Source organism: Pyxicephalus adspersus, chromosome 1, assembly GCF_032062135.1.
Source record: "Pyxicephalus adspersus chromosome 1, UCB_Pads_2.0, whole genome shotgun sequence".
Taxonomy (NCBI): Eukaryota; Metazoa; Chordata; class Amphibia; order Anura; family Pyxicephalidae; genus Pyxicephalus; species Pyxicephalus adspersus.
This window is the reverse complement of record NC_092858.1, coordinates 146079852-146106295: the sequence shown is the minus strand read 5'-3', so window position 1 is coordinate 146106295 and position 26444 is coordinate 146079852. Positions and strand designations below refer to the sequence as shown.

At 37.4% G+C, this 26444-nt stretch overlaps 1 protein-coding gene across 2 annotated transcripts in view; it reads right to left on the bottom strand.

Moving 5' to 3' along the window:
* Nucleotides 1-10621: 10621 nt before the first annotated feature.
* The window catches only part of SLC13A2 (solute carrier family 13 member 2), a 36707-nt gene continuing 20884 nt past the window's right edge, over nt 10622-26444 (bottom strand). For both annotated transcript variants that reach the window (XM_072430108.1, XM_072430101.1), the window contains exons 6-12: nt 25970-26092; nt 24404-24622; nt 22650-22750; nt 19279-19400; nt 16062-16223; nt 12998-13135; nt 10622-11233 (exon numbers count right to left, since the gene is read on the bottom strand). In XM_072430108.1, coding sequence (XP_072286209.1) covers nt 11105-11233; nt 12998-13135; nt 16062-16223; nt 19279-19400; nt 22650-22750; nt 24404-24622; nt 25970-26092 — 994 coding nt within the window. In that variant the 3' untranslated portion in view covers nt 10622-11104. The remainder of the gene's footprint in view (nt 11234-12997; nt 13136-16061; nt 16224-19278; nt 19401-22649; nt 22751-24403; nt 24623-25969; nt 26093-26444) is intronic.

The window sequence follows — 26444 nt, the reverse complement described above, 5'->3', positions numbered from 1 at the left end:
GATCAGCAAAGCACTCACATGAGTCTGAGTCATATGTCTAGCAAGTTTGGTTTAAATGTCTCGATGCGTTTCCTAGTGATCACATACACACATACAAACATACATCCAAATATAGTTCTGACATATAGCACAGCACTGTACAAAGATGACTGGTGCACGCACATGAGTCTCAGTCATTGACATAGACATAGTCTAGCATGTTTGGTTGAAATGCCTCCATGCGTTTTCGAGTGATGGTGGAACATACACACATACATACATACATACACACATACATACACACATACATACATACACACATACACGCATACATACACACATACATACATACACACATACACGCATACATACACACATACACACATATATACATACATACATACACACATACATACATATTTACACACATACCTGTATCCAATTTTATACATATAGATGATACATATCACACCAGAAGGATGATTATAGCTGAATCAGCAGATAAGTTTTGAAGGTAGGTGAATAATTCAGGTGGGTTGCAGTTTTTTTAAGAGTGTGCTGAAATGTCATCAATACACCTATGCACAATATTTAATTGCCACACTATTTTAAATTACCATTGTATTGTCCTTACAGTACCGGAAACATTATAAGATCCTGCACATCCTTAAGCAGATGACACATGATATGAATATATGAACCTTTTGAACCAGCATTATTTATTAAATAGAATATTATTAAAAAAATACATCCCTAGAATACTTTGCATTTGTATTTCATATAATTTTGGAGGTGGACGTGTTACTGTGTACACACAGCTTTGTTCCAACTTTATTTTCTGTATCAAAATAGCATGACAGTCATGCAGCACTTGCAACTGACAATAGCTGAAAATTGGAAATTCTGTTTGGGTTTAAAGTGGAATTACTGTCAGGTAAACCATGAAAAAAAATCTCTCTCCTCTTTATTTTCCAAAAAGTTATTTTATTGCCAAATTTCAAGAAATGCTACAAGTATTCTGCTCAGTAAAGTGAAAAATTGATAATAACAATATTAAGATTAATATGGTGTTGGGAACATTCCTGACACTTGGAGAGCTGACATGGACACCAAGAGAGTTGACAAGGCAGTGTCCCTTGGATAAGAGCCACAAAAGCAAAAATCAGGGGGCAAGGCTGGCTACTAAGCAAGAGTCTGTGCATGGCCCCACACTTTTCTTTTCACACCTGCTATTCTTAGGACCAGAGTCTGTCCTGAGGCAAGGCTCTGTTTGTATGCCTCATCCACTTGGATCCATGGACATCCACTTTCATGAGCCCTGCCTAAACCCTTCCCTGGCTCCACTCCAGAAGTACATCTAGCGCTGCATTCCTCACCTCCAAGGGCAACAGACCACATTGGCAGGGACTCATAGCCACTCAGCATCTTGGGCAACAGACCAGTGGATGGGGATTTTTGACACCATTCAGCGAACTGGCCAAAATCTTTGACTGGCTGACAAAGCTGCCAGGCAAGGGGAAACCGATACAAAGTGGTACAGGGGCTCTCAGATGGTATAGAGACCTCATAATTGGTAATATACCAAACAAACAGCACTGTTGGACCATGACATATTTTACCTGTATGACATATTTATGCATGTACAGTATATGTGTTTTGTAACCTGTTGTTAGTGTTCTTCTTGTTTTTTTGCTTTTTTAGTGTGCCTTCACCATTTTATACATCTGGTATATATCTAAGGCAGTGTTTCTCAACCAGGGTCAACCCATGAAACCCAAATATTCCTCCAGAGGTTGCTAGAGGTTCCTTAAGCAACGGAAAATTTGTCAGACACCAGTGATTGTTTTGGCTATCTGTAAGGGTGATATTCGTTTAACTGGCCAGCAGTGTAAAAGGCATTCATCCTACTGACCACTATAATAATGTACTGTGAGTTGTGGATATAGTATTTTAACGGGGGTTCCTGGAAGACATGAAAGTTATTTCAGGGGGTTACCCCATGTTTAGAGAAACACTTAGGCAATGTTGCCTCCAACTTTTTGATTTTGAGTAAAGATTGCTGAGGTCACTAATATGTTGCTTAATGCTCTTCTTGATCCATCACGAGGAAGCAAAACCCTGCCTCTACCTAGAGAATCAGCACAAAACCATTGCATTTTATTTATGAGTACAGCTTCCATAGTTCAATTCCATTTTAATTCATAATAAAATATATTGTAAAAAGGATTTCCATTCAAAAATAGCCATTTAAGTTATTCCATCTTCCTCACTTGATGGTGGGACAGAACAAAGCAGGAGCTGTTACATTCAGGCTATAGTCAGGCTGTAGACTCTGAATAGCTTCCATTCACCACTATGAATAATTAAGAAAAGCTACAAGAGGATATGTCCTCAGTACACCTAGCATGTACATTCCATATGGATTGGAGAATTGATTTTCAATAAGGAAGTGTAATCATTTTTTATTTATGTCAATGGAGATTAATAGATCATTTCACAATAACGCAAACCCGCCCAAATAATTAGCAATTCCAATAAAACTGATTGAATTATGTAGGTACACTGACCATTTGTAATGCATTTTTGTGGTGTTATGCAAAGGTCCCTCTTTATAAATTGTGGTCTCCTGGTTGTTTTAAACAAAATTGGGTTTTCTTGGTTAACCGTGGCAAAGTTCAGTTGCAAGTAAGGTGTAGGCTGATTTTTTCTCCTATTTTTGAGTCTTCCTGTTATATATGAGGTATAGTTTAAAATACAGTTTGCAAAGAAATGTTGGAATTTAGTTGTAGTCAGTCCCGGAATCCTAAGAACAATGGTCTCAATCACCTTCATAATGACTCAGTACAGGTAGGATCTAATCCTTTCTCTGATTAACAATAAATGTCAGAGTAACAACACTTTTATGTAGTTCAAGGAAACCTAACCCATAAAAGCTGTGGATGGGACATCGCCGATTTATTTTATATCATACATTTAGCCAACTCCTAAAACCCCCAAAAATCATTTAAAACATATGTTGGTAGAGTAATAGGCAAAGTTAAATTTTATTTACTAAGATGTTCTAAATGTACATTCCAGGTAAAAATAAAAAATAAACCCTGATTTGCAAACAAGTAACATATAATATATAATGTGTGGTTTATCACGTGGTCATTCTTGCACTTCACCAGGTTAGTTTACTCCTGTTTGCATGTATTCTAGAATTAGCTACGGAGAAGAGAATTGGCAGGGGGGCTACATGGCCAAGGGGAGGAATTTTCAAAAAAGGGTTAAAGGTGTAAGGTGGGGGTGAAAAATGCAGCTAAAGTTAGTGGATACCAAAATTTGTTCTCTTGTCAATTTGATTTTTGTTTATGTTTGTTTTAGTATTGGTTATTGTTATTTATTAGTATGTTTTGTTAAATAAAGGGCTGCTGTTGTCACTTAAATTTGTACATGTTATGGAAATACTAGAGCATGTTTAGCCACTCATCCAAGTAAGACCTTTTCCAGGGCCATACCCTAATATTTATGTTGACATGGATAACTCACAAAAGGATAGGTACACACGTGCTATAGGTCTCATACGATGATCGAAGGATCTTGCATGTGTACAGGGCTCCTCGTCCATCGACCGTCCTGGCAGATGCATGGATGATGGACGATGAATGATCGTAATGGGAGCTGCTCCGTCGCCCCCCCCCCCCTCTATAAAGTGAAAACCTGTAAAACGGTGCTCCATCATGCAGTTGTTAGTCGTTGGCAAGGATCATGAAAGGTCCTTTCCAATGACAATTATTGCACGTGTGTACATAGCCTTACCCTTTTCCAGTCAAAATTGAATTTGTCAAAGTAAATGCTGATTATCCAAGAACAAGATGGAAAGTGGTAAACCATGTGAACCATCATGTTCTAATTACATCATGTAAATCACTATTGAGAATCTGAAACATGTTTATTGCAAAGCAACAGCATTTCTTTAAAGTGGCCTTTTACCAGTCAAGTCTCTTTGTAAAATTTGCTTGACATAATTTCCTTTCTGGGTTTGTAAAGCACAGTTCCACGCTAGATGGACTTTGGTATCACCACTGACCATGGATGCTGTAACCAAATGGTGTCCATCCTTCTTCCATCATGCAATGTCCAAACACAAGCAACCTCACTTCTACCAAACCATTTTTTCCCATTAAGTTTTAATCAACAATGGATAAACACAAGCATAATGCCTTCCAGCAAGGGTCTTCAACTACAGTCTCTTAGGGCCACATGGATTTTGGTAAAAGCAGAAACATATTATGGCTTTGTCAACCATTTATTCATTAACTTCTGTCTACTATAGAAAATCATGTCTGCTGATCTTGACACTTGAGGAACTGAAGTTGATGACCCCGCACCAGACCATTCACCTATACAGAAAATGGAAGAGCAGCAGGATCAGGTGGGGGGTTATGTCTGTACATGTTATATTACCCATAGCTAACTTCTTTTCTGGTTTATAATTGTCCCCACCATCATCTTCATATGGTTTGGAAACACCCCTAACTTAATCAAAGTTCATATAAATTTTATAAAACAGCATACAATAAGCATGACTCTCTTATGATGGAAAGTATCCTCCTTGCATTTGATGATGAGCAATAACATTCCTTTCTTGTTGTTTTATTAATAATTATATGGTTAAACCACCCTTTTACACAGGTCGATAATTATTAAAAGAGACTTCGTGGTTTAAGCTGCAGAAAAAATGTCTGAATGAAAGAAAATTTTCATCTCATTTGATTTGTACATTGTACATGGAACATGACTTTTTACTCTTGCGCCTCTAGGTGCTTTAAGCGTGTATATTATGGGTGCCTTAATCTTTTAGCAGAAACCAAAATGATATTCCTATTGTTAACTGGTTATTGTACTTTGTTTATGTTGTAAGTCCCCTTTATTGTTATTTATAGTCTTTGTTTTGTATGAGGTTATGTTTTTTCTAATGTGTGTTGAAAACTTTAATAAAAAGAAAGACAAACACAAAAATCATAGAATAATGTATTGTGCTGGTTAAGAATGATTTCTCATATAAAAGCCTTTATAAAAGTCAAATAAAAGATAGAAATTCTGTCAAGATATAACTTTTTTTGGGGGGCACAGTAAGAAGTCAAGGCCAGATATATTATTGAATATATCTTGGGTTTCCAGAACTAAAGTTCGGCTTTGAAGTTTGGGATCAGGCAAGTTTTTATTGCAGAAAGGGACAGGTGATGTCCCTTGTGCAAAAATAAACTTACCTGATTGCTGTCTTCTTCTTTCAAAAAAATGCTGGATGCTGGGATGCCTGGCACATACATCATACTGGCCTGGCTAAACAAGATGTTTGTAGATCGAAATCAGGAAGAGGGGAAGAATGAAAATGGCAGCACCCCCAAAAGAACAAGTATAGGTGAGTGTATTTAAATGTATATGTAGTGTATGTATGTAGGCAGGTAAGGATATTTTTTTGCAGAATTAACTTTGCCTTTCCCATCTGCAATAAATTCCCTGTCTGGTTGCAATGTTTTTTTCTAGAGTTTAGTTCCACTTTAGGGACTCTTGTCACAGGCCAATAATGCAATTAGTGTTATTGGTTGTACAATAATACAATTAACACTCATTGACTGATTTATTAAAGCTCTCCAAGACTGGAGAGGATACACTTTCATCAGTTAACCTGGGTGATCCAAAAAAAAACCTGGAATGGATCTGGTCCAGAAAAAAACATTTCAGGTTTGCTGGATCACCCAACTTCACTGACGAAAGTGTATTCTCTTCAGCTTTGGAGAGCTTTAATAAATCAGGTCCAATATACTCATACTAATTATTGAGAAGGCATGCAAATGACAAAATCCACTACTAATTTATTAAAGAAAAAGTTACCTTTATTTCCAATTATTTAATTCATAGTTTACTAACCCACCAAGCAAATACTGTGAGCAGAGGTAGATTTTATTGGACTTTGAGGGAAATCCTCTTTCATCCATGCTAAGCTCTGAGCCTTTATTCCTGACAGGGAGTAAATCTTTGATGGACTCATTCTCTCATGTTTATTTGTTAAGGAAAGAAGTATAATTGCAGTAATGACCCGTCTGTCTGAATTTACTAGACAGGCGTGGTTCTAAAATGGAAACTCTCTGAAAGACTAAGTGAGACATATCTACTTGTCAGAATGCAACTATCAACCACGTTCTATAAACTCCTATCTTAAAAGCTTTGAAAATAAGATTTAAAAATATGTTAAAACATTAGCCTGGTACTTCTGTGTGCTACCAGTACATTATTACATTATTTGGTATGGCAGTGCAAGTTTTTGACATCATTTTGAGGTTGGCACTTGGCATCATCTGTTAAAGCCAAAATGTAGTTTAGTAGCAGTTTTGGTAAAAGAGGGTTTCCAGATAATTACCATGTAACTTTGTGCCAAAATTTGCCTTCCACCTTGCAGTCTAGGTGCATGATTCTAAGAAATGTTTGAGTCTAGAAAGTGAATCAAGAGCAAGAGGTGGCAAAAACCACACCTATGTCATATATCTTCTAGATTGTAAGCTCTTTGGGGCAGAGTATTCTCCTGTGTCTGTATCTGTCTGTCATTTGCAACCTTTATTTAATGTACAGCGCTGCGTAATATGTTGGCGCTATATAAACATAGTTTATTAATAATATTAATAATAATAATAATAATAATAATAATATTATTAATATTGCAGCTACACATATTTGGGCTCACGTTTAATATGCAGTCATAAGTATGTTTAAAAAAGGCCACAATGGTGCAGCAATTACTAACAAAGAATTCTTTAGCCTCTTAAATTACCGGAGAGAACATGATTTTTAAATATTTCAAACCATTATATTTACACAATTGTCCTAGTAGCTACAGTTTTGTTTTACATAAATTGTCTGGGTAAAATTTTAAAAAAATGATATTCAGCACATCTCCGCAATACAGACGCATTAGGCCTGATTTTTTACAGCTCCACAAAAATGGAGAGGATAGACTATCATGGGAGACCTGGGTGATCCAGCAAACCTGGAATTGATTTCCAAAAAAAACATTGGTCTTAGCTATTCAATCCTGGACCAGATCCATTTCAGGTTTCCTTGATCATCTAGGTTCTTTCAGGATATTCTATCCTCACCAGTCTTGGAGAGCTTAATTAGATCATAAATTAATAGATAGATAAATAAATCCGGTTTATTGCTCCATGTTTTGTCTCTTAACATAACATTGCAAAAACAGAAAAAAATGATAATGCAGAATAGAATTGGCAAAATAAAATCTTACTTTTGCAATTCCAGGAGCTGTTTGCCATACTTTGCAAGTATGCACAAAATATTTACACATGTGGCAGACTGTGGAACCCCTCCAGCACTTTGATCTACTTGTCAGAATGCACCTATCAACCACGTTAGAAGCTCTCTAGTCTCTTCTGTTACTTGTTTGTAGTGCCCCTTTAGTTGTAGTTCCCCGTTAGGGGGGTAGTAGAGGGTGCTCTTAGCCTAGAACTTCCCTGAGCGTTAGAGATGAGGATGTTAGACTGTTGGTGTTTGGGGTTCTAGTACCCCTCTGGGCAGGGGTGTAGTTGTAAAAAAAGAATAAGGGGCACGGTACTATCCATTACGTGTCCGCCCCACTACACCCCTGCCTATGTGTCACTCATAGGGGGGGAAACTTCCCCAGAGTGACGTCATGATACCAGAACCCACCCTCAGATATGAGCGATGAGAGATATGATATGCGATGGGAGAGTGGGCGGGTTGTGTTCAGAGAGACAACCTGCCCATCTCCCTGAGCCTGTAACTCCATGGGGGAGACGTGGTCTGTCGCTCTGGCCAGTGCGCCCCCCCAGCGGGGTCCTTCTTCTGACCCTGCGCGGGGCCGGATCGGCAAGATCCATAGACCACCAAAGAATTCTTTGCAAAATAGGAGTAAATACCCGTGTCCATTCCCGAAAAAAGTGAGGGCACGGCGTTCCCACTTGTGCCCGCCCCACTACACCCCTGCCTGTTGGGTTATTTGTTGGCCCTCTCCTGCCACCAGGCAGGATTCCTGGTCATAGTGTGAGGGGAGCCAATGTGTCTATTATCCAATCACTAGATTTGGATTGGAGGGGGGAGGTCCAAAAAGGATAAATGCCGGGAGAATTGGAGATTGGGGTGGCGAGTCTCTCTTTTGAAATGGAACTTTTAAAGATTTTGTGGGGCTGGAATGCCTGATTTCCCTGGCCTGGCTCAGCTTATTCTGAATTCTGGACTGCCTAAGGAGCTTTGTGCAGTCTGGTATTCATTGACTTTGGAGGTGGGAGACCCAACGGAAGAAGTTACTTAAGACAGAAGCCCGATCCTTTGTAAAACCTAATCACTTTGTCAGCCAGAAAGGGGGATTTTTTCTCTCTAGGTAAAAGTCATTTTGATTTGGAGTTAACTTACATTCTTACCAATTCACCATTCACTGTTCATTCATCTTTACAGTAATTCAATGAATATTTGTTATGCAGAGAAACTTTAGGCTGTGAGATTGAGCAGAAAATATGAAGTGTTTGCAGGAACGTTGAACAAATCATGTATGATGAACTAATAACTTCAGTAAATGGGGTGATTTAGGTATATAAAGCACAGGAACAAGGATTACAAGTCAGACTGAAACTAAAGTCATAACATTTATTGTTAAAAGTGATTATTTCAATGGGAAGTATGTGCTGGGACAACCGTAGTAATCTCTGTGCACTAAGCTTCAATTAAGCAAAATTATAAGATATTATGAAATAATTTAAAGTACCAATTAATTCAACCTAATGCCTCAACTTTGTCTTAGCCTGTGAAAACATATTCATCTATGATACTGATGGCTGCATGAGCATGGAACTGCATTGTCACATCACCACCTAGTGGCTAGAACAGGAAATCATAGGAAGGACATGATGCATTGTCACATCACCACCTAGTGGCTAGAACAGGAAATCATAGGAGAACATGATGCTTTGTCACACCACCACCTAGTGGCCAGAACAAAAAATCATAGGTAGGACATGGAAGAAATAAACAGAAAAAGGAATGTTAGAGTAATTCAAAGTCACAGCCCTCGCATTAGGAATGCATAAGGAGCAACAAGCATACAATCATATATGAGTATAATATATATATATATATATATATATATATATATATATTTTAATGTGTTCTGGTGGTTTTCACTATGTCTATCTGAACACTAGAGGGCAGGAGAGCTGCTGCAATGTCAGCCTCCTGCCTATAGAAAAACTAAATGTACCCCAATTCTTTATATTGTGTATGAAGGATGTAATTGATTATACCTCTAATGCACATTTTGTAGTTTTGAAAAGAAAAACATGAAAATTATATATATTTTCTGTATCATTTAAACATTCCTCCCTGGAAATTATTTGAATGATTTAGGAGGCTGTTGGGGAGGATGGAATGAGTGCAGCAATATAAGTATAGCACAAAAGCTTCAAAGATGGTGGAGAATCTGTTGAAAGTGACACGCAGAACTGCCTGCAACAAGCAGAACTGTTGAGGATGTTAGACGTGTAAAGGCTGCAATTTATAAATATCGGTGGCTGCAAGAACTAGAAGCTGATCTGGGGATTCTAAAAATTCCTGTTTCTGGGATTTTGATGCCGGATCTTAGCATTAAATGTATTCCACTGCTTATGCTACCTGAGGTGTGGACCCCAAACAAAAACAGCTGCAGCTATCGGCAACTGGTGATTGGTGGCTTCATCATATTTCCCCCCGATACCTCATGACAAATTATCCGGGTAACTCCCATACAGCCCAGATTGGCTCCCGGCTTTTCCCAAAACTAAAATCACCTTTGAAAGGGAGGAGATTTCAGACTACCAATGTGATTGAGGAAAACATGACAAGGCAGCATTCTTTCCAGACAAACTTCATAAACTTTGTCATTGCAAAGAATAATATTGTGTTGCAATTTTTTCATGCAATTCAAAAACGCAAAAATCACCTTTTTTCTGCTGATAATGATATTATACACATTGCACATTAGCAGTAAAAAAACTGGTGTTTCCTGGTCCCAGGCCCTTCTGTGCATGCTCAATCACAGAGCAGCCTAAAGCCTCCTGGGATATGTGAATATGTATCCCAGGTGGACACAGGTTTTCCCTTCAGTCTTAGCTGCTGTTACAGTAAAGATGGAAGGGGAGGAGTCTTCCCCAAAAAAAGTTTGAAAAGTTTTTTTGTTATAAAAAAGGATAAAGCCACCCTTTTATATAATTATTCATTTATAGTTAAATATTAAATAAGTAGGTAAAAATAATATATAATGTAATTATAATATAATGAGAACCAAACCAAATGAACCAAAGCATGTTACAATGTAGAATTAGATCCCCAGGGGAGAGGAAACTGAAGAAATGCCTTCCTCTGCCAGCAGAAGATTGAATATATCATTGTAGCCCTAAGCATAGTCACTGGACTGGAGCTCAGGGACACCTTTTAAAAGGTACAACTTTTCTAAAAAAATATGCTGTTCTGTATATTTTATCATGTCAGAAATATATTTATGTAGACATAAAAAGTTACTGTAAAGTTCACTTCACCTGAGAGTAAAGAAAGTACATGTTACATTAAAAAAAATCCAAAGTGAAAGTGCAAAAAATTAACAAATATATTAATTTATTGTTACCAATATTCTTTAGACAATATTGTTAGAATATATTGCTTTAAAGATAACATTTTATACAAATGTGCACAAACCATAGACATCTTTTATCCGGTATTGTATTCACTAATAACTGAGATGTAATACTCATGTTGTAAGTAAATCATCAACCTTTATATGGTTCTGCATAAACAGATATGTCTGCAAAATAAAGAAGTACACAGGATGCTCAGCAGTGGTAATCATCTGACATTTTAGAATGTATTTCCTGACATCAGTGAATGGATTGCTTCACTTTATTTCTTTTCTAACTTAAATTGCAGATTTCCTTTGGAGGCATCCTGATATCCTGGCATGTGGATCTCCGTGATATGCAGACTGTTTAAATCAGTGCATTATTTGGGGGTTTGCCTGTATTACCCCCATATTCTAGGTCACCTCCGGATCATTGAATACTTGTCCATACAATATCAAAGAATGTTAGGGTTTTACGGTGGAATTTGCCCAGGAAGGGAAGGTGCCAAGGTTGAACATGTAATATCCCCAGCTGTTAATGGACAGTGTAATAACAAGCACTCCTATAATGTTCAGCAAAAATCCTGATTTTGCCTAAAAAATAAAAAAATAAACAGAACCATGAGTAACATATTGATCATACGTGTTTTTGTGGCATTTATTCACCCAACCTGGGATATTATGCTTGCAAAGGCTTTTAAAGTTTAAAGGAAATCAAAACTCTTTTTCAGTTTGTATAGAAGGATTATGTCACCAGGACAGAAAGTAAATGTAAACAGTAAATGTTTTCTGCTAAATCCAAATAAAATAAATGTTTTACCTATGGATACAACTTATGTATTCTTTATCCAACAAAAATGCATTTATGTTTTAAATTTCAGATAAATTTGACACTGTCTGAAGATAAAAAGCAATAGTCAACTTGAACCCTAAAATGCCGGACCAGTATCTCTGCATGGTAGATGAGGATGCTAAGGGCCCGTCTATAACTTAGAGCATTAGAGATAAAAGGAGAGCCCTGTCTTCTGGGTGAATGAGATCAGTAAAAGTGCTTCCTACTGGTAGAAATTCAAAATAGGCAGAAAGAAAGGGGACCTATTTGGCACATGTATACAATCAAATACCAAAAACTTTTTCTTTATAAAATATTAAAACACCAGTAAAAGCCAGCTACTGGGAAAGGTGACCAAATGCCGATCTACTTTAGATCCTCTACATCACCTGCTAGGGTTGCCCTTAACAGGTCCTACCAAGCTCATATCCAAGCTCACCACACACATCTTGGTAGCGGCCCGTACCCTGATCTCCACTAAATGGAAGTCTGTCTCCCCTCCATCCTTAGATGAACTATATGCCCGCATTCAGGATATCCGAATGATGGAATATCTTACTTCCCTGCTCAGGAACACTGTCACTAAATTCGGTCTGGGAGCCATGGGATGACTATTATGCTCAATTACAGATGTGATGGTCTTATTTTGCTCCCCTCCTTTTGTTATATAGCAAATCGCCTCAGAATCCCCTATTCCCTTTTCCTCCCTCCCCATTTTTGATGTTATGTCCTGTATACAGGAATTTACTGGTTTGTCATGTTTATTGCTGGAAACCACATTGCATCATTTGCACTCCACTATTTTTTCTTGTAGCTTTTATGTATGTATATGTGTATATGTATATATACTTGTTTCCTACTTTATGCCTTATGGATTTGGTATCTCACAACATTAGAGGGTGTCTCGACACGTTTCACGGTCAATGCTGCTTCATCAGGTTAAAAACGTTGAGAGATAATTACTTATAGCATATATTAGACATTACACTATCTTGTCATCTTTATTAAAATGTATATAGGGCCTCAAAGCAAACCAAGAACTCATGATGAGGGTAAGTGCAAACGGCGAGGAATCCCTGTAAGATGTGGATGAATTGCCACTTCAAACATGAAGGAGATGGCCCGGCTCTGATAGCTCCTGCTGTCAGGCTGTTATTTGGTATTTGATTTTATACATGTGCCAAATAAGTCCCCTTTCTTTCTGCATATTTTGAATTTCTACAATACTGTGGGGATATGGCAGGCAATTATTGAAATATTGAACTAAGCAAGTGATCAACTCATTATACCAATTTCAAAAACTTTCATGCTTCTTACTGGTACCCTGGACAAAAATAAGCATTCAACCTATGTAATATGGAAAAAGACTGACTGCAAAAAAAATTGTAATTTACTTTGAGTTTGATCTGATAATTTCCACAGGTTTTAGATAACATTGCATTGAAAGAGGAGGAATAGTAAGGTGGAATTTCCCTAGTTCACACCCAGTTGCTGGTAAAGAAATGTAGGTAAGTAGTGATACATACCATATCCACAACCTTGAGTTGCCCATATGAAAAGGCTATAGCATTTGGTGGTGTTGCCACTGGTAACATGAAGGCTAAGGAGGCCGAGAGTGTGCATGGAAGCATTATGTATAATGGATTCAGTTCTATTGCTTTTGCCTGAAAAACACAAAAAGAATAAAGAGTGGTAATCCACAGAACCCAGAATTTACTTTACATTACCTAACAGTCATAGTGATGACTTCACAAGCTTCATGAGCTTCACACTTTACCAAATAAAATAGCTTTCAATGCATACATGATTGCATTCAGTTACAAATGCATACTGTGACCCCTGCAGAGAATGATAAGGGGATGATATGCACCTTAACAAAAAGCATTTTGTTAACATCTTTAGATCACTAAAAGATGAATTGTAATTTGGTTTTCTATGGGTTTCAATCGTCTTCCTAAACCTATCCCAGAAATACAATAGAAAAATTCATCCAATATGAAAGTCCCATCTTAGACAGTTATCATTTGAGTTGCTGAGGGGGGCAACAACATGGTGCAATAAAACAGGGTAATGCAGATAAAATACTGCACCCACAGTTAGCTTCAGTTTAAAGTGCCTGTACAGAGCCTGGGAGAAGATGCTATCCTTAGAAAACTCCAAATAACTGCTGCATTTATAAAGCAGTGATATGCAATGTAGCAACACATGTGCACTAAAATATAATTTAATGCAATTCAATGTTCTTTATAAAGATGTACTTTGCTGCTTCAGTTTCAGGTTCCTAAAGCTTGCACAGACTTAATGATGAAAGCTGGCTGAATTTAGCAGTTCAAAGCTACAGTATGTATACACATTAGATAATCGTCATGCTAGGCGAACAATCATGATAAAATCTAGCATGTGTAAAGCAGTCCCCTGACATCGTGTAGTGAACCATGGGGTGGAGCATTAACCCACTGAAAAGGGATGACTGCTGTCATTTCCAATGGGGAGAACACAGCCGGGTGCCTCTTGCTTGTCCTCCTCCTTCCTGTTTCAATAGAACTGAACAGTGATGCGTGTACAGTGCCTACTCATTCAACTTTCATTGGATATGATCACAAATAAAACATTTCCACAGACATATTTCTAGCTTGTGTAGCTTAAGGATTGTCAGATAGAGATATCCTCTCTTCTTAGGGATGATCAGATTTAGATATCCTCTCTTTTTTATCTGCCCCACAAGTGAGGGCAAAGGATCCACTAGGTGTTGGCATGCAGGAGCGTTCTTGTAGCAACAGCAAAAGCTTTATTCCTAGGTTGAGGCTTCTAAACTATAGGATTTTGGAAAATCCTCCCCTCCCATTGTCAAGCCTGTATATCACAGAAAGCAAAGGGCATTTTTTCAAAATTGCAAATGCAAGTTATGTTATAACTTTTCCTGGAGATTTACTCATACCTCTGTTGTTGTGACAACTGTAAAATTTAGAATATTATATTTTTATGATCAATTAGAGAAGGTGAATTTTCCCTGCTTTGGCACACTTAGCAAATAAAAAACAGACAGAACTTTTACCTTTACCATCCTACCCAAAAACTTTGAATATGATGAAATAATCTCTGGTAATCTAAGATTATCTAGGTAATGCCATGGTAAGGGGTTGGGTTAATAGGATAGTAAGCAGGATTGTCTCTCCTTGAAAAAATTCCCAAGTAAGCATGATAAACATCGGCCATGATAAAGCTTTAAAACAAGATAAGGAAACCGATCATCATGCTGTACTTTGGACATCTGTGTTGGAAATGATGTTTTACTGCTTTATATTTTCAAAGATCAACATTTCCCAAGAAGCTTAAAAAAATTCCTATGTCACATTGGCGTACACATTGTTGGCTGCATGCCCAACTATCATAGTTTCTATCTCCCTAGATGAAGGATTTGTTCAGGAAGTATCGGGCTATTATTGCTTAACGTTGCTAGATTTCGATCTGCACCACCCCCCAACATTTATAAATTACAGCAGTCTTTTTCCTCACTTCTTTCTACCTTTGGACGTTTGACAAAATTCAGCAAGAGAACTGTCGAAGAGGTGCAAGGGGTGTTGAAAGGTGTCAGAAGACTTTTTATAGATTTTTTTAAAAAAAACAGAATCTTTTTCCTTTTTCTGTATGTATAATTGAAAAGTAGCAGACCATATATACAACAGGCCTGATTTGTTAAAGTTTTCCAAGGCTGGAGAGGATACACTTATATCAGTGAACCTGGGTGAATCTTGAATGAATCTGGTCCAGGATTGAAAACATTTGCTAATAAATTACCAATATTTCTATCAAATTACTTTAGGAAATCTATTACAGGTTTGATGGAACACCCAGGTTCACTGATAAAAGTGTATCCTCCCGAGCCTTGGAGAGCTTTAATAAATCAGCCCCATTGTCCCATTATAGTTTAATTAAATAATCACATGATATAAGCGTTAGAGCTTGTACAAAATTCTGTCAATAATCGAATGTGCTTTGAGCAGAATAATATTCAAATACAGCCCTGCCAGGAATGTTGGTTAGGGTTTGCATCTAAAACTATATGCAACATGCTTTACTCCAATTTAATAAGGGCCTATTCACTGCTTGTTGTATTAATTCATGCTGAAGCAATGTTATGTCAAGCACTATAATACTTTGTGTAATGGCAGACCAATCATTCTGAAGAGGCTGCCAAGGCACCAGCACAAACAAGAAAATGCACCTACAGTTTGTATTGTTGTGTTTAATCAACATATATTGCTTTATTCTGTGCATGTTGTGTTACCATGGAAATGGGCCCTTGTATTGTTGCTGGTTTCCTGGCCCACGGTACTCTGCAGTTGAATGTGTAACATGCATTGCAACCAAAGGAACCCAAACACATTAGACAAATAACATAGCAATTAGGCCCTGAATGGCAAAGTGGAAGCGGGGGTATTTGCCAGACAGGTTGTGTTACTGTGTACTGGAAATAACTGTTAAGCATGAATATTACCCGCTTCAAAATATCCAAAACGAGCAAAAGTAATAAAATCCTAAGCGAAAGGGACATCTGTCGGCCATGTGATATTTGACTTTGATTCTTACCATAGATGCCAGGATGGGTAGGAATAATGTAGTTGTTGCAACATTACTGGTACATTCTGTAAATGTAGCAACCAGGAGACACAAGACCAGAGCAATTGCAGCTGGGGGAATACTCTGCAATGGGGTGAGCTTGTCTCCAAGCCAACTCGACAACCCTGAATCCTAGATGAGGAGAAAAAAGTAAATTTATTATTTATTCCAACTTTCAAAATGTAACAGTAAGTTAGTAGAGATAAATGGAGTTTAGGTAAATTATAAAAGTAGCCCTTCCTTTCCCATTTAAAGCATGTTTCCAAATATACTTACCTGACTTAAATAAATTTTAAAATAAATAATCAAAATGAATTAAACTGCATGCGCATTTTATTTTTATGAAACTTATAAGGAGCCATGACACTCTCTAAGTTTCCTGTAATACACTAAAATCTGGTCATCCACATTTACTTGTGGGCTAGCCATTTATTTTTTACTGAACTTTGTTCATTTCAAAATTAAACTTGGTGCCTTTTGTATAGTTCTTCCAGATCATTCTGTTTTAGAAATTTTAGAAAATTTAGAAAACCGTTAAAAAAGGAGCATTGTAGATCAGGCAGGCTGCATAATGACTATACTACTTCTGATTCAAAGGGCCTGATTTATTAACCTCCCTAGCAGTCTAATTCAGTCCAATTTTCCACACAAAAAGTGGTACAATTTTTTGTATGGAAATTAATTTTTCATTGTAGGCTATAATTCTTAGGCATAACTTACCAATATTAAATAAATGTAATTATTAAACTTTAAATAACAAAACACAAAAATCTGTTAAAAAAAATAAAAATATTCAAACATGTAATGTAAGTGTACAGTAGCATATATGATATAAATATAATATGATTATTTATATTTTTATGAGTACTTCTTTGTATTGGACTCAATACAGCTATTTTGTATTGAATCCAATCTGCCGATCCTCCCGCCCGCACTGACGCATTTACCGACATCAACAGGAAACCCTGTAGATCTCGTCGCTGCACTTCGCGGCTGGGGATCGAGTAGGAAGCACATGTCCCCAGGACCTGTGGGGACCAGCAGGACGCCGGGGGACAGTGACAGAACAAGGTAAGTGTTTTTTTTTAGTTAAAAGCGACCCCGAGTGTGACTCGGGAATACCAATTTTTGCCTGGATAATCCACCCTGAGTCACACTCGGGAATACTGCAAGAGGGGTTAAAGCTCTCCAAGACAGGAGATGATACACTTTCATCGGTGAAGCTGGGTGATCCAGCAAACCTGGATCCAGCAAAACTAGGAGAGCTTTATTAAATCAGGCCCAATGACAGAAGCTGCCTGATTTTGACAGGGTAAAGCTATATATACACTCTAGATCGGTGTTTCTCAACCAGGGTTCCTCCAGAGGTTGCTAGGGGTTCACTGACCAATGAGCAGTTTGTGACTCTCAGGTCAGTTTACCAAATTCCAGTGATCTTTTTGGCTGTCTGTGAGGATGGCAGCCTTCTCATTGGTCAGCAATTTAGGAGGCATTCTTCCCACTGACCACCAGGCTAATACACTGTCAGCTATGGATATTGTAATTATAGGAGGGGCTCCCTGAAGACCTAAAACTTATCTCAAGGGGTTCCCTGAAGACATAAAACTTATCTCAAGGGGTTCCCTGAAGACCTAAAACTTATCCCAAGGTGTTCCCCCATGTTAAATAGTCTGGGAAACACTGCTTTAGATAATGGTCACCCAACATCATGATGATCATGGGCTACAATCTACCGAGTGTACAGCGGTCCCCTGATCTTGTTTAGAGATCCGCTGTGGTATTTCACTAAATTAGTGAACAGGGACAACCACAGTTATTTCCTATGAAGGAGCTAGTAGGGGAATACCTTCTGCTTCCCCCCTTCTTTCTTCATAGAACTGAACATTGAGTGCATGTACAGCACTCAACCACAAGCATAGGGTTATTAAAGTCAGGATGAATTTTTATTTCTTTACAGTTGGCCAGCAGTGCCAAGTTTTTGCTGACTTAGCTTCTGCAGTAGGACACATTTGCAGTTATCAGCCTGTTGCAACTGCAAATACAATTGATTAGAAAAAGTATAAAGGCATATACTGGAGGATGGAGGACCATAAACACAAAAAAACAGTCAGTAAGAAATATGCCAACAAATAATTGACATACATTATGTAGTTATAGTAAGTATAGTTAGTTATATATCATATCCCACGGCATGCAGACTTTTTAGTTAGAACTTTTCATGCTTTTTTGGGGGGAATCTGAATACCCAGGGTACGAGTCAGATGGAAAAATCATCTTGAGAAGAATCAAGATTTTTGATCTTCGAGTGGAGAATCACCAGATAAGTGAAACAACAAGGACTGCAAAGATATAGTCAACATTTCCAGTTGTCATCAGAAAAGGAATAGAAGGGAAAGACTATTGAAGGGAACACATACAGGTAGTCTCCAAGTTAAGGACATCCGGCATACAGACGCCTCCTAGATACAAACGGGGCTTCCCTGCTTGCTTATGTGCAGGATGGAGGCTTGGAGGGGGCGATTTGAATGACTTGCAGAAGAAATCTTTTGCTAAACACAGCTGAGGTTGTGGGTGATCTTAAGAGTGGAGCTGATTTGTCAAGATCTTGTACTTCTTTAATGACCAAGACAAACTCTGCAGCTGTTTTTTTTTTGCATATCAAAGCACAGCTTGCTCCAGAAGTAAATGGATGTCTAGGCTCCATAAAGTTTTTTTTTCTTGCTTTGTTTGTGATTAACTTGCAGGGAGGACTTTATACAATAACTGACACCACGCTGCCTAATATTATGTTGAGACAATTATCTGTCCTAATTGCATTTATTAAAATAATGTACCTGTTCCCACTTACATACAAATTCAACTTAAGAACAAACCTACAGTCCCTATCTCGTATGTAACCCGGGGTCTACTTATATTCTGGTGACAACTATGTAAGAGAAGATTTCCCTTACTTTGAGTAGTTTCTTCTCACTTTCTGCTGTGTAATAGAAAGTAAATGGGATCTCCCCAAAGGGGTACAAACAGCAAACATGTGCCTACTTTATCCAAACTATAAAAAATGCCATGGTTTTTAATATAAAGTTTCTCAGTGTTTCTTTGTAATAATTGTCTGTTCTAATGTTATATTGTGTGTAATGCCATTTCTTTTTAGTACGTATGAGGTAAACTTTAAGAATATATGTCCTACCTCACTACCCTTAGCAAGAGCAAAGCCTCCTCCAAGCAGAATGACAATGTTCCAGGGCATTTTCTCGTTTACAGTCTTCCAGTCCAACAGAGGTGGTGGTACAAACATTTTTCTTTTTTTCCCTGGTGTTAAATAGAGCAACAGAAACATTGTTAATGTATTGTAAAAACATTTATTAAAATGTATTTACTAACAAATAGAAATTTACAATATGATAGTCTGTGGATTTTAGACCAAAGCATAAAACAAATACAGATCCTTTTTTAAAAAAAGGTATTATACTCAAATATCTGGTGGCTCCTTCAGGGCCGCAGGTTCTGCCACCCACTGCCAGATTTGAAAATTTTGGATATTTGTGTGTCCCCGCCACATGCTATGGATACATCCTGCAGCCCCTACACCTGTGCATTACATATCAGAGACATGGGGGTCAGAGGATGGAGCCATGGTGCATGGTTTACACAAAAATCTGCTTTAAGCCTAGATGCTAAACAAACATGAAAGGCTGCAAATTTCTGGGTAAAAATTATGCCATGTTTTCTTTTCTTAAACATTTTGCCATGTAAGTCACAAGAATCTTTTTTAAAAACCAGGAAACAAATGCTATCAGAAAAAAGGACATGATTTGATGAAATGATTCGTTCTTAATCTCCTTAAATATCTAGATCTACTGACTTGGAGCCAAATTTTACCAAACCTTGGGTGCAAAACTACATTTCAATTGAAAATTTTGGTGACAAACATTGTTTGTGTCTTTTCCCACAATAAGGCCAATTTTTATTTAGATTTAGTTTTTACAAGCAGCATGGTAGCTTGGGGGTTAGCACTCTGGCCTTTGCAGCGCTAGGTCCTAGGTTCAAATCCCAGCCTAGACACTATCTGCATGGAGTTTGTACACTTCTCGTGTCTACGTGGGTTTGTTTGTGAATAATTGTGAGACTTTTTTTACAGTGACTGGAACCACGTTACTTAATAATATGTTGAGACAAACAGCCTGCATTATCCAAAAAATTCCTTTGGATGTGTCATGTCCTATTTAAACTGCGGGTAAAGTAGGTCAAATGCAGGCTTTTTTTTTGGAAAACATACCCAACAACATGAGCTTTTAATGATGAAGTTAAATGATTTAGACAAATTAGAAACTCATTCCCTCATTGCTCCATAACTTAAAAACCGAAGGGATTCACGTTATCATACAGCAAACAATGATATTTGCACGTCAGTTTAAGGAAGGGACTTTCTGCTCCAGCATGTATGTGCCACTGTGCACAAAACCAGGACTAGAAAGATATGTATTTACGTTTTTGTAAAGGAACTTTACTGGCCACCTCAGAGCCGGGTAATCTTAACTCTTAAGGTCTTCTCTTCCAGCATCAGCATGTTATCTCACACTTATTCTTTTGGCACAAATTCCTATGCCTTCAGAGAAGAGTGGAGGCTTTTATAACCACAAAGATATGGGATTCAGCTCTATAGGCCAATGATTTGGAAGGTTTAACAAACGCAGATAAGTATGATGGGCAGGTTTCCACAAAAGTTTGGCAATATTTTGTAACACACATGATTAGTAATGCATTATGATATATTATTGGTACAGTACAATGCTGTAATAATAAATGTCTATCAAAACTATACATTTGCATACAATGAGGTGGACTCAGTCTATACATAGTTGGTAAAAGATCTAAAGGAGATTGTACATTAAAACTGTATCATGTAAGGCAGGGGTGTCAAACTCTGGCCCGGGGGCCAAATATGGCCCCCAGTGTCCCTTTTTTTGGCCCCCAAAGGAATCCTAAATATGAACTGCAGCTGTCCCGCCGCTGCATTGAAATAGCGGCGCTACTACAATTCCTGGCATCACTTGCGTCTATAGACCAGCGGGCTCTCTGTCTATGTGTGGCCCCGCATTTGACTGGTTTATGGACCCAAATAATGCCGGGAATTTTAGTAACGACCCTATTTCAATGAATAGGGAGTTTCAGCGGCGGGCCACTCAATAAGATTTAGCTCTGCATTGGCCATGTCTGGCATTTCCAGCACTCCCCCTCAGCTGTACTTTTCCTTGCTACTCCAAGGCATGGATTTTGAATGGTTGGTATTTCATAGAGGAATATTGTTATTATTATTGTTACCCTGTGCAAAAAAGGTTACCATTAAAATTTAACTCAGAAGATTTTTTTTTTAATAAAATTTAAAAAAAAAAAATGTTATGCCTCTTTCTTTATTATAAGCTTTTTCCAGGTTGAATGTGAAGCAAAACCTATTTGTTTCCAAATGAAAAGGGTTTATAGTCAATGAGAAGGAAAAATTTCCTCAATTTTTTAAATAAATTTCAGGGTTAGCCTGCGACTTTGTCTAAGTTCTTGATTTTGGCCCTCTGTGTATTTGAGTTTGACACCCCTAAAGTAAGGTAAGTTTTATTGGAAATATTTGAAACAAATTAGCATATGTGTTGCCATTTTGTACCACAGTTGCTTCTCTTCATGAGCTATGATGACATCTATAACAAGGCCAATGAACAAGAACATTCATCTGAGAAGAAATATTGCAAAGTAAGCCTAACAGAGAAGGTAATAGAACATCTTAAAAGGTGGCTGATGATGATTCACTATCTGTTAATCTTGAATGACACCCATTTATTGCTGTATCAGCCAGGATGAGTGCAATTCAGGAACACAATTAGCTACTGTAATCACCACAAAACTGTTACTTCATACATGCTAAAACCATTATCTGGTCTGATAATCTCCACTGATGTAACTAGCCTGGATACTGTAATTATAACTCATCTGTCTATGTCAATCCTAAGGTTAGATAAACCAGCCCAAGCAGGATTTCATTTGTGTAGTCTGATATTTTACAGATCTGTCCCAATCTGTGTATGGGAATCACCTATGTGTTCTGCGCCCAGACATCCAGAACATAGGGATAAGAGCAGAAGTGGTTATATGATTGTATACACAGAACATTTATAGTTACAGTTTCCATCACAGTGGATATTGACAGAATGCAAGAATTCATGTGTCCATTACCATCAACATAATTCAATTAAAAGCTAACCGGATAAACTTCATTAATGTACAAATAAAGAGATACAGGGACTGCATTACTTGAGGTTTATTTGTAGTACAAGTACAGGAAAACACCTATTGCTCCTGCTAGCAATGCAATATCCTCATAACTTCTTATACACAGAACTGAAATTTCATGCAATCTTGTCAGCTTTTCCTTATATCTAAGAACTACAGAACATCCCCCATGTTGTATGTATGTATACTAAACTTAAAGAAAAATTATTAAAAAACATCATTCTGCAAGGTTTACCATACTTCTTATTAAAAATACAGTACAAAATATTTGGATTTTACCTGGTTCTTCTGGGTCCCGAGACTTACATGATGGAAATTCAGATGGAAACAAAAATAACATAAGTGCTATGAATACAGCAACTGTAGCATCTGTGACATATCTGCAAAACCAAGATAAGTAAAATCAAGTTTTTGTAGCCTTTAATTTGTGCCAAGTATAATGTTGCGTATAATCATCATCAGAGAGATCATAAGGTTGCATAGAATCATCATGGTTAGGTCATTATCTGTCTTTAGTAAGATACACAGGGGTCAGTGTATTTATGGAGGTCATTATGTCTCCGTAAAGGCACCCATGCCATCTACAGAAGCCTGATAGGGGTTATTGTTAGCCAATCCTTCAAGTGATCAAGACATGTAAACGCTCTGTTTATACAGCTGATTCAAAGTTATCAAGAACACATATCATGTTCTTCAAAGAAAAGGTAACAAATTTTTTTAAAACCTATGGTAAAAAAAATAGCAGGCCACCACTGCTATTCTGTCCTTTTGAACGTGTCTTCCATTTGACATAATTAGAATACTTGCTAATAATTTTATTATTATGATTATTATTATTATTATTATTATTAATAATAATAATAATAATAATAAACAGGTTTTTTATAGTTCCAACATATTACGCAGCGCTGTACTTTAAATTGGGGTTTACAGACAGTGACACAGGATGAGGAGAGGACCCTGCCCAGAAGAGCTTACAATCTAGGAGGTGGGGGAAGTAACACACAATAGGAAGGGAGATATGTAGTGGTAGTAAGTAATGAGGTTTTCAAAAGACAAAAGAAGATGGGTAGGTAAGTTTGAAAAAATAGGTTTTGATTGCTGTTTTAAATGACCAGTAAGTAGGAGCAAGCCGAATAGAATGGGGAAGACTATTCCAGATAGTCAGGGCAGCTCTAGAAAAGTATCTGAGCCCTTCATTTGATGAGGTTATGAGTGAGGAAGTCAGTAGTAGGTCATTGGAGGAGCGAAGAGAGTGGCTAGGGGAATATTTTTTTACCAGGTCAGATAAGTAAATTTGAAGGCAAAGCACAGGAGCTTGAATTTGATTCTAAGGTGAAATGGAAGCAGCAGAGGAGTGGTGGGAAGGATGGATGAGTCTGGCTGCAGCATTCATATTAGATTGTAGAGGAGAGAGGCGGGATAGTAGAATATCAGTGAGGAGGAGGTTACAGTAGTCCAGACGAGAGATGATACGAGCATTTACAAGGAGTTTGGTGGTCTCTGGGGACAGGTAGGGGCGGATTTTGTAGATGTTGCACATCTTCACATTAGATGTCATATCATATTCATATCATAGAACTCATACTGAAATTAGCTAAGTGCTAGCTAAGTGGTTAGTAGCTCTGGATTCATATCTTCATAGGGATACTGTATGCATGGAGTTTGTATGTTCTTTTTGCATTTGTAATCTGGTTTCCTACCAAAAACCTAAAACATACTGTAGATTTATTGGCTTTCCCTAAATCACCCACAGTGTAGATATAAGTGTGCTGAGCATATGTGAATGTGCGCTCCATTAGGCATGTGAATGGATGTGAAAATGTACAGTACTCTGCGTAATATATTGATGCTATATACTGTAATCAGGTGAAAATCAGAATATAGCTGCTTTGGAAAAGCAGAACCTATGACTAAATATGCTAAAGAGAAGAAATACATTTTTGGTAAAATTTCTGAGAAAAGCAAACCCAAGTAGAGTTAAGGTCTTTTGGATATATTTTGGACCATGTGAGAGATTAATATAAACTTACTCTTTTCCTTTGTTAAAGCTGATAGTAGCCCATCCCGGCATGAAGCCTGGATCCCTAGAGAACCATAAAAGAACCAACAAGATGAAGAGGACCAAGACACAAATTTCAGCAAAGGTCATAGGGCCCAGTTTCTTGTGCTCCTCAGAGATGACTTTGTATGCTCTCTTCTCTTTTTCTTTTTGTTCTGGTTTTGCACCACAGCCAAAATTCTTCTTAAACCTGGGAAAGATGCACAGACAACACATGATCAACCACAACATTTCTGTGCTTTTTAAAAAATAAGGCTAAAATTAGACAAATGCAAATGCACCTTTTACATGAATTTATCAATATGTATAAAATCAGTCCAGTTTCCTTTTATTCAGAGGAGAGGGTAAAGAGGAGGGAAGAGAAGAGGAAATCACATCAGTAGTGTGTTGATGTGCATTTATGAGTCTTTGTAGTTGTTTTAGGGTCACTAGAAATGGAAAGTTCAAACATGGGCTTTGGATCGCTGCATGTTGACACTAGCAGAAACACTGCATGAAAAAGAAGCCCACGTTTACTTTTGGAAATAATGTTACCTATAGGTGGGTAATACATTTGGGGGAGTTTACAGTTCTAACATATATTATCATTTTTACAGGTCAGAAATTATTGAATCCCAGCAGTGGAATGCAGAAACATAAAAGGCAGAAACTAATCTGTAATAATGTTTTATGCTTTAGGACAATCTCAATATCATTTTCATTTTATAACTTTTATCAGCCTCAAGACACAATTCTAAACTGACATGTATTTAGGAATTCAACCAGGACTGTCAAATAAGAGCAAGTGAAATTAAGTAGAGGTGTTCAGAAACATGCTTCATTTTATTTAAAAGAAAGAAGAGGAAAAATCTCTAATGCAGCCTTAGACTGAAGTAGTAACTCAACATAATTTTAACTCTGCTTCACTCTATCCAAAACTAAACCCTATCCCTACCTTTCATCATGCACAGTTGTGCAGTCTTGTCCTGTACTGAAATTGCCTGTTAGTGAATATCTCACAATTTGAATTAAAAACTGTAGTAAGTCAGATAGAGCCCTCCCTATTTCCTGGCTGGTAGACATCCACCTCCATCCTCCCCGGAATGACTATTGTTGTCTCCCCCTTTTTTGAAGGCTCAGTATCATGTGGGCACATGTGGGCACTGCTGTTTTTTAGGAAGCTACAAACAGCACCTTGTAAACTCTTCCACCAGCTGTGATCTCCTTACATTATCCAGAGAAGCATAAATACTAGTAATGATGTAATTGGATCTTAAATAAGGCACAAATTAAAAAATATCAAGTTTTTTTTAATATTTAGATTACCATGTGGATGAGAGTGGAAAAAAGAACATATAAAATCAAAGAATAAAGAGAATTAACTGCTTTAATAAAATGTTTTGTTGGGAAATGCACTTCTATACATATATATTACGGTATATCTTCAAACACGAACAATAAGCAGCAAGATGCCTAACACTACGATTACATTTACACAGGTGTTTGATTTCCAAATACACTGGCCTTTGAGTTCATAAAAATGCTATTACAGACTTACTTGATTCCTAGGAACAAAATCTGTAGCCAGATCCAGGAAAGTGCAAGTAAGAGTATCATTGTTGGGAAGGCAAATCCAAACCATGAAGCAAAATTGATTATATTATTGTTTCCAGGGAACAACCTGCAAGATAAAAAACACATTCAAAGTCAGTTTATCACTATAACAATGGCAAGATATGACATATTCATATATCATGTTTTATGAGGAAGTACTTATTCAGTATTTATGTATTTCATCCTTCATGATGAACAATGATTTCAGGAAATACACATTTTACAGTAATATAAACTAAAGCAGAGTTTTGAATGAATCTGTTTGTTACTGTAAAGGGAGTTGGTAATATAAAGAACAAGAATGTGCAGTAACCCTGTCAACCCATAGATTCCAGATGTTTGTCATTTGTAAATTAATATGAAAGATCAACATGAGTTGTGTTTATTGCTGTAGAGATGGAAGGAGAGAGAAAAAACTG